The sequence below is a fragment of the Phragmites australis genome, chromosome 12 (genome assembly GCF_958298935.1).
Source record: "Phragmites australis chromosome 12, lpPhrAust1.1, whole genome shotgun sequence".
NCBI lineage: Eukaryota > Viridiplantae > Streptophyta > Magnoliopsida > Poales > Poaceae > Phragmites > Phragmites australis.
The window spans coordinates 25,825,501-25,834,283 of NC_084932.1; the positions used below are offsets into that span (position 1 = coordinate 25,825,501).

Here is an 8,783-nt window from a genome sequence, read left to right on the forward strand (position 1 = left end):
AACTCGCTAAAGCAGTACAACACGCCCGAACCCGATCTCACCTATGCCACTAAGATAGGCTACTTAGAGTTTATTGGGTAGAGTTCTCTCTAATTCAGTTTTTTTAAAAGTGATTCTCTGGAAAAGTGATTTTGTGGCTGAAAGTGGTTTTTAAATAAACTATACGGAAGAAGTGATTTTGTACGGGAAGTGGATCAGAAAAAACTATTTTTTTCAGCTCATCAACTTCTAGTTCATTTCAGAAAATCAATCCCACGGATTCTACTCAGAGAACTAAAAGCTACTGTTTAACAAAGCTCTACTGTTTCAGTCAGAAAACTGCTCTAAAAACTCTATCAAATAGATCCTTAGTACGAATCTAGGTCAATTACAGTGACGGAGCCAACTAAAGCGAGCGAACAATAATCTGTGCCTCTCGCTACATATCTTTGACATAACACTGTTTGATACAGTAATCGCTGGTGCTACGTTGTGTGTATATACTGCAGCACTTTACTGTCGCAGTTCGTCTTGATGGTTACTGTCTAAATCGAACGGTCCAGATTTGGTATTACTGAAGAGAGCTGCTCACTCTATGTAGTTGCCACCTCACTACAGACGATCCAAGTCCACTTAGGACACCTAGTCAAGCATGTTTTTCTCCGTTAACACGCCGCGTGTCTAAAATCCGGTGAAGCTCAGCTGTCTGGTGTCACACCACTTATTATTCTCGGTAGGTATAGCAGTATGGCACCAACCTACCTGCTACCTAGATGAAAACGATTTCTCTAACGTAACTATAATTTCTCCAACTTAATTGCATAAGATGATATTGTTGCTAACCTCTGGGTCCACTGAGAGTTAACTCAGTGCCAACGGCCACCTCCCGATATCTCCTTCCGATCGTCTGCCGGTCTGCCCTGCCACGCTTTACTTTCGGTCTCGGTCATCTTCTGCAGTTTGCTAGTAGAACAGTAAAGCAAATTTTGTAAGATTTAATCTTACAAAAGATTTTTTTAAAGACAGGTATCTATTTTCTCTCTTTTTTTTATAACTATTGAATCACCGAATTGATGATATGTATGGGGTCTTATCAGTTCTACAGGAGTAAATTCTATAAGATCCAATTCTTTTATGATACAAATTCATTCTTATTCTTATTTTTAATTTAATTATTAGATTATAAAATAGATGGTATGAATAAAATCTAGTAAGAGTATTTCCGTAGAATAGAAGCAAATTAAGACTTTCTCACGGTAGCATGTAGGCCCCGCGTGAGCACCATCAACAAACTAGCAGTCCACCTGGTCCTCCTCTTCCTCCGTCGTCTACTTCTCCTTCTCCGTCTCTGCTTCCCATCCCTTCCTCCTCCGCCTCGTCGACGGTCGCTGCCGCCAGATTCCTCGCCCCTTCCCCGGCTCCGCCACCTCCAGCACGAGCGGTGAGCCCCGACGTCCCGATTGGTTCTCGCAGTGTTCGTGCCATCTTTTCTGCCGGAATTCCCGTTCTTGGTGGGCGTTCCGCTGTTCTGTTCCGCGTCTGCACTGCGCCCCTGGTTTGTTTCTGCTTGGATGGATTGGATTTTCCTTGGTTTCCTCTGGCGTCCGTCCCATCTCCCATGGAGCAAAAGGGGGTAGATTCTCGCGGGATAAATTCGAGTGCCTTGGAGCCACTTTTGCAGCAGCCTTTCTTCTCGCCTTTCTCATCCGGAGGAGCATAAGCATAAAGCAGCTTAGGTTCTCTTATCCGGGACCGTAAAATTCGGTATCTTTCTTTTGTGGGGAGAAAGCGGGGAAGAATCGCTGGGTTCGCGTGCTTCCTATCTTTGGATCGATTTTTGTTCGGATAATTTAGGGGCTTTCTTTGGACAAATTCTCATCTTTGTAGCTTCGGGTGCGCTAGGTGGGTGGAGCGTGGAGGAGGCTCTTGGCAGCGGCCGCCGGCCATGGAGAATAGGAAGAGGGTTCTGGAGCTGCGTGACCGGCTGGACCGGACGCTGGCGCTGCCCGACCTCGCGGACGAGGCCTCGCTCAGGGCGCTGGTGAAGAAGCAGATTCTGGCGTCGTCTCTGCCCGGCTCCGATGAAGGTCTGGGTTCATTTTACTTTCTTTGCTTATGGTCAATCCGATCTTTGGAGTAAATATTTGCTTGTTAATGTGCTAGTGATGAATGTACTTAGTTTTAATACCTGCGCTTAATGTGAGCTTTTATGGTTTTGGTCGCAAATATTCACCTTATGATGGCGCTTTGATTATGTCGTTTCATGATCTGTATGTGCCCATCCTTTTTTGAACTTGTGAGCTTTTCTGTCATCATACTAGAGAAGGTTTTGTAGGAGGTACCTTGAAGACTTAATTGGGGCATTTTTGCTGGCCTATGTATGTAAATGCTGTCCTGTGCTTTTTGATTTATGCTTTTGAATGCCCATTTTTAGGTGATATTGACCTTATTGCTGAAGCACGGACCAAAGAAGTCTCGGAATTTCTTGAAATGCTAACTACTTCGGGAGATGGACGATCTTCGAAGGTTCACGGGACGCCGCAGAAGGAGTGGAAGGTATGCATTGAAGCAAAGTTGTTAATGTGTTTAAAAAAGATAATGCTCTGCACGTTTTGTGATTAGAAGTGTAGAATAGAAAGTTACGGATCCCTCTTTTTGCATTATAGTGGGACTGGCTCACAGATTTCTTCTTGTATGCTATGCTATCACCGATTTCCAGAGTGCAACATTTCACTTTTGTTTTAAATTTCTGCCTGCTAGATAATATTGTTCTTCAAACATGGTTGTTCTCTAGTCCTTCTCTTTTGGAGATGGATTAATTGTTCTCTTAAGCTTCAAAGTAAATTCTTGCAAATTGCTGCAATAATCTGTAGCTACTGTCTTTTTTGTAGGTTAAGCAAGATACAAGCCAATTACGAGTCATGTATCGTGAGGGCCCAGAGGGGACCCCATTTCACACTCTTCTTGCTGAAGGCTTTGCTGACGGACCTATTGATGTTTGTAAGTAATTCTAACCATCAACAAGTAAAATACTATAGCCTCACATATTCACTTATGCACACTGTTTTTGTACAGGCACATGTGTGTCATGGGAAGCAGGTCTATATAAAAAATGGTGAGTGAAATGTTTTCTTCATTGAAGACAACTTCAAGTGTTGTTCTTCTTTAGTTCAAATTTCACATTCTTGAAAACTACACATGATATTCTCAAATATTTGTGAGGATAGCATTAGAACCTGCTTGGCCTAGCTTCAATTTCAACTTGTAGGATTGGCACAAATGTGTTTATCTAATTGAGATACCATGGCAACATAGTTTTCTTTATAACTATGCCATTTAGGAAGTAAACCATTTATATGTTGTAAGTCTGGACAAATAGATTTGTCATCTCAAGGGCTCTTAACTTATTTACTGCTGATGTGTGTTCCTGGTTATAGCCAACTTGTTATTTATGGCATGAGAATCATTATAAGGTTTTGTTTGTTTGGGTTTCTACAAGCTGTGGTTTCTCCAAAAGTTTGCTTCTAGTACAAGCACGTTTAGACTTGTTTCTAGCTTCTCAGGCTTATGTAGTAGTAAATATTGCTTTTGCTTTTCAGAAACTACAACTAGAAGTCATCAAAAGTAGGTTGTTTGTTTGGGCTTTCTCAGAAGCCAACAGAAGCCCAAATAAACAGGGCCGAAGCATGGTAGTGCTTAATTGAGAAGTGCACTCACATGTTACTCTCTTTTGCTTATAGCGGCCACATGGCCTACAAATACCCACCCTTAGTAACTACCTGATGTTGCACCATTGCACCTATGCAGTGTCCCTCTGTAGTAATCCGATAAAGACAACGTAAAGTTCTTTTTTGTTAGATAGTTATATATTACCCTGTGTAATATCCTTAGAGTATAAGGGGTTCTTTGTGTATTGTCGCATGTACATGTATATATACTGGCTTAGAGCCTCCAGGTAATACAAGTTGCTATTCCTAACATTTTTCACCGACCAAGTAAGGATTGGAGTAACACTCTATGGACTAAGGGTGGCAACGGGTTGGGTGGGGCTGGGTGGAGCGAGAACGCACCCGACCCGAAACCCGAGACATCAAACCAGACCCGGTCCCGAAATTCTTACCGGGTGTAAAACCACCCCCGTCCCGGCCCCGATGGAGACCCGAAACCTGCTCCGCCTAGATCTGTCCCTGACCTCGCGCAGCTCCTGGGCCCCAGCGGCAACTCGTCTTCCCCTAGACCCCAACCTCACGTGAAGTAGCCCCGTCCTCATCCCCGTCGCAGTCAACCCCATCTCTCTCTCTCTCTCTCTCCGGCGAAGCAGCTCCGTCCCCGTCCCCGCCAGCCCCATTCCTCTCTCCCCGACGAAGCAGCTCCATCCCCGTCGACGTCAGTCCCGTCCCTCTCTCTCTACGATGAAGCAGCCCCGTCCCTCTCTCTCTACAGCGAAACAGAACCTGACCCAAATCAAATTAGGGAAGATGTCACCAAAACAACCAATGCCCCCAGAGAATCAAAGTGCCGCGTGCTCAATCCTATTGGTAAGAGTAACAAGGCAACCAAGAAACGATGCGATACGTGCCTGAGGAGGGAGGTGTGGATGTAGCTGGAGGTGAATGTCGAGTGCACGGACTCATCGGAGGAGCCCTCCACGCCATGTGAGGGCACCATCTCGTACCAAGAGGCGCGCGGCCAAGAGACGCGACCGGGAGGCGAAGCAGCACGGCCAGGAGACGCGCGGCTAGGAGGCGGATCGGCGCGCCTTGCCGAGCTCGAGCTGCAACAGTAGCACGCCATCGTGGCCTGCCGTCCAGAACCACAAGGCCGCGCGTGGTCGCCTAGGATGCGATGGTTGTGACGGCGGGGAACCCACCGTGCGCACGATGAGGTACAAGCGAAGTAGCTCCACTTTGTGGCCGTCCGCGAGCGGCGGCGCTGGAATCGGAAGGTACAAGCGAATGGGATGTGGCCTGTGGCGTGACAGTGTGAGGGGTGACGGGAGACGTGTGGGCCGTGTGACAGGAGACGCGGAGTAAGGCCATAATGGGAATGGGCCTAAATTTCGGGGCCCACAGGGCACCCGTGGGTGCAAAAATAAACCCGGACCCAAACCCGACTTGGGTCGGGCCCCTAACCCGATGGCCCCGTGGGGCGGTTTTTACACCCGAACCCGGCCCCGCCGGGTCTGAAACCCGCGGGGTCCTGACTCGACCCGGCCCACTACCATCCTTACTACGGACGAAGTTTGAAAAAACCTTGGGGCTAATACTATGGCTTATTAGCTACTACTTCCTTAATTGCTGGGGCATCTCCATTTTTTTAAATGAATGAAAACATGTTGCTGCCAGTGCTATACTTCAAATTTGATGTCAACCAGGACCAAAGAAAACAAAAAACATAGTAAAATGAATAAATTTCATATACTGACGAGATTGGGTTTTCCAGGTTTCCACAATACAACTTTCCAACTTTTAAAATTGATCAGTCAGGCTGCTTGAAAAAGGTTCGGATTGGTGAAGAGATTTCTTTGGTCAGGTTGGCTGAGAACTCTTTTTTTTTTTTTTATAGTTTTTAGTTCTACTTTCCCTTTTATAGTTGTTGTAGCTAATTTGTTTATTCACTATTTGGAAGAAAGTGTGAAGGTTCCATGGCCGGTTTCTGAGAGAGAGGCTCTTCTACACTACTTTGAATTGGAGTATCTTAAAGAAGATGTCGTCATTGTAATCATGAAAACTGTGCGTATGCTTACTTTATTTATTTTCCAGTTTAGATTCTTTGTTGGGAACCTCCCTCTACAGCCTTGATAGTATGTGTCCTAGTTTGTTTATTTTCTGCTTATTGACTCTTGTTTGCAGATATCAGATTTGGATAGTATAAATATACGTACACATGGATTTAGTAGGGATGGAATTCCTGAAGCTGGTGACACGGTTCGGATAGATGTATTTGGAGGCTTTGTCTTGCAAAGGATTACAAAGGATAAAAGCTTTTTCAGGTGAAGCATTTGATGCTATTTTGCATTGATATAGAGCACCATGATTCATATTCGACCACGCCCTAGGCCTTTGAAATTGCGCCCACCGTTCTTGTAGCCAATCAGTGGTTCTTGGATCAAAATATTCAGCGACTCTTTCAAAAGAGTTTTATTGTGGATGATTTTCTTTTAGAGAACAGGGGAGTTCCATCGAGTCCTTTGTTACTTTCATGTTATCATTATTACTTTATGCATGTAGTACGGATAAGGTTTGTTTTAGAATCCGTTCATTACAGTAGTTTGAGTGAAGTATTAGTACCTAAATGCAATATTTTTTTATTTCATCAACTTATTTTTCTCAGCAATGCGATTTTCACCTTGATTGTTGCTTGAACAGTATTATCCTTGATTTTGTCTTGATTCCTATTTAGACAACAAGCTGTTATTCACCAAATTTTTCAGATTTAAGAAATAGACTGCTACTCTATTTTTTAACCAAATCCTTTTATACTATTTTTAAATTTCTCAGCTTTAACAAATATACTGCCACTAATTTCTTTTAAATTCAATCCTTCATTCAGGGCAATAGCTAATATGGATATTAAGCTAGACTTTGTTCCACCATGGTTGATCAACTTCATATCAAGACAGCTAATTGGCAGCGGGCATAAGCTGTATCAGAAGGTTAGTGGGGATGACAATCTGCAATTTCAACTATTTTTCGTACATGGATTTCTTTGGACCACAGTCACCACACTGTGGAGTGGGTACATCAGGGAGATACTGCACGATAGTTTATGTTAATAATGAAATTCTGAAAACAGCAATATGTACTGTTGAGCAATTTATCGGATTATCATGCAGGCCGTTAGCACTGTGGCCAGTTGTGATGAGGACTACAAGAAAGCTTTGAGAGCACCACTCTATGTTAGGATCCGTGAATACCAGCATTCTGACGACAAGGCAAAAGTGACTGCAACCGAGGAAAATGCTACCGAAGCGCCCCCTGATAATCCCACTGTACAGAATCGTCTGGCAGTTACAAATAGTACATCAAACAGTGAGATTGTCGAGGAGGAGAGCGAACAAAACACATTCTTCAACGTGGATAATCTTCAAACTGAGCAAGTGCAACAGGTTGAAAATAAATCTTTTATCAGTCCTGAGGTAGAGCAGGCATTGGGCATATTGGACACCGCTATTGCAATTCTCCGAGGCAACAAGACCGGAAACATCAGCACGCTACAAAATTTGCTCAGTTATGATGCAACTTTGGAAGACAGTACAGTTGGTTCGAAAAATTCACAAACTAACATTCTCAATTCAGATAATCTTCCGAATGGACATCCTACTATACCACCACAGGACTCCAGGTCAGCATAAAGGGATATTGACTCCCTGTGTAGCACAAATATATTTCAATTAATAGCCTATTTGTAATATGCGGTCTAACTTATGTTTTTCTCGATGCAGAGAGATCCTGCAAGCATATTCATTGTCCAATGAGAAAGCTAGCGATAGGGTGGAACACGTTATCAACAACGATCCTCTTGAAAATTCGATAGCTTCTACTGTAACAAAGACTACGTCCATGACATTGAGGAGCACAACGAGGGTGCACGGAGAAGAGACCCTAAACACCAATGGCTTCCATCAGAACGGTTTCCGCAACAACAAAGAGTCGAAGCAAGCAAGAAAGACCAAGAGGTGGCTTTGCTGCTTAACCCCTACCACCATAGGATGATGAGAGCTCATTTTAGGAGCCCTTTGAAGTTGATTCTTAATTTTTGGGTGTATAACAGAACAGAAAGTAGTAAATTACAGAAATTTGGTGGTTCGTCAATTACATGGGTATCAAATGGCACAACTCAGGAGGCAGTTTCTTGCTGTCATTACTCATTAGCGAGTAGATAATATATTTGGTAAATGTATTGTAGTATTGTTGTAACAGTATGTAATATTTTTCATGAGGGTTCAATTTTGGGGTTCTAGTTAAGTACAAATATTATTTACATACCATGACATTCCGTGAACTTTTCCGAGTTGAGCATTATAAGTTTCCAGCCGTCCTTGTGAGATTTATTCTGGGCAATAGTCTGTATGGTAACAGACCAATAATTTTAAGTTGGCCTAGAAAGGTTACTTGAGAAGCATTTGTGCTTGGTATCATTGGTTTGAACTTACAGCCTCCAATTCTCCAAACAAGTTCATGATGAAACTGTACTTCTAAATATCTGTCATCTGTATCTGTCCACTTAAGTTTTGAGTTTTTAACAATTGGTAGTGTAGTCAAATTACCTCGACCTTTTCGGAGGAAAATAAACTACTTTGCTAGAAAATACTAGCACTCCATCTGGTTAACGAATTTCTTTTGTTTTTCTTTCGTTTTAATATTGACATGATATTTAAAAATACAACTTTGGCAATCAATTTGCACACTGTAATACAGTGTAAAATTAATACAAGTACAATATTTATCAACTATTTTTCTAGATGTTTCATCTAAATATCCACGAATGTACAGTTATTCAAAGTTCGTCCAGTTTAAAGTTTTAACCGCGCACATTTCAAAACTACACTTGATTATTATTTTTTATCAGTTGCCTCTCTATTCCTCTCCCCATCCTCTTCGCCTCAAGAAACCCTCCCGTCTCCACTGCAAGGACCGTCAGCTGCAGGTGGGAGCTCCGTCGGGCTGCCTCGTAGCGGCTGATGGGGGAGCCTTCAGGGAGGAGGCCACAGGCCATTGGATCTGGCAATTCTTGGCGAAGATGAGATGCCATCGATGGTGAGAACCATGGTTCAAAAATTCATCGGTAACCGACAAAAATTC

General features: G+C 43.2%; 1 protein-coding gene across 3 annotated transcripts; it reads left to right on the forward strand.

Moving 5' to 3' along the window:
- The first annotated feature begins 1,263 nt into the window (after window positions 1-1,263).
- On the forward strand, window positions 1,264-8,013 carry LOC133886588 (uncharacterized). 3 transcript variants are annotated; one of them, XM_062326280.1, is made up of 11 exons: window positions 1,264-1,420; window positions 1,882-2,066; window positions 2,414-2,535; window positions 2,871-2,979; window positions 3,055-3,094; window positions 5,422-5,511; window positions 5,612-5,711; window positions 5,832-5,971; window positions 6,532-6,634; window positions 6,815-7,323; window positions 7,424-8,013. In XM_062326280.1, the coding sequence occupies exons 2-11, from the start codon at window positions 1,925-1,927 to the stop codon at window positions 7,692-7,694; spliced, it is 1,626 nt and encodes a 541-aa protein (XP_062182264.1). In that variant the 5' UTR covers window positions 1,264-1,420; window positions 1,882-1,924; the 3' UTR covers window positions 7,695-8,013. The 3 variants fall into 3 exon arrangements, with proteins under 3 accessions (XP_062182264.1, XP_062182265.1, XP_062182266.1); XM_062326281.1 differs by lacking the exon at window positions 1,264-1,420 and adding an exon at window positions 1,449-1,534; XM_062326282.1 differs by lacking the exon at window positions 1,264-1,420 and adding an exon at window positions 1,557-1,785.
- The last annotated feature ends 770 nt before the right edge of the window (window positions 8,014-8,783 follow it).

Coding starts and splice junctions, on each gene's coding strand:
- LOC133886588 (XM_062326280.1), top strand. CDS start 1,925: ATGGAGAATAGGAAGAGGGTTCTGGAGCTGCGTGACCGGCTGGACCGG. Junction 5,512..5,611: donor GAAGAGATTTCTTTGGTCAG/GTTGGCTGAGAA, acceptor TTTGGAAGAAAG/TGTGAAGGTTCCATGGCCGG. Junction 5,972..6,531: donor AAGGATAAAAGCTTTTTCAG/GTGAAGCATTTG, acceptor TCCTTCATTCAG/GGCAATAGCTAATATGGATA.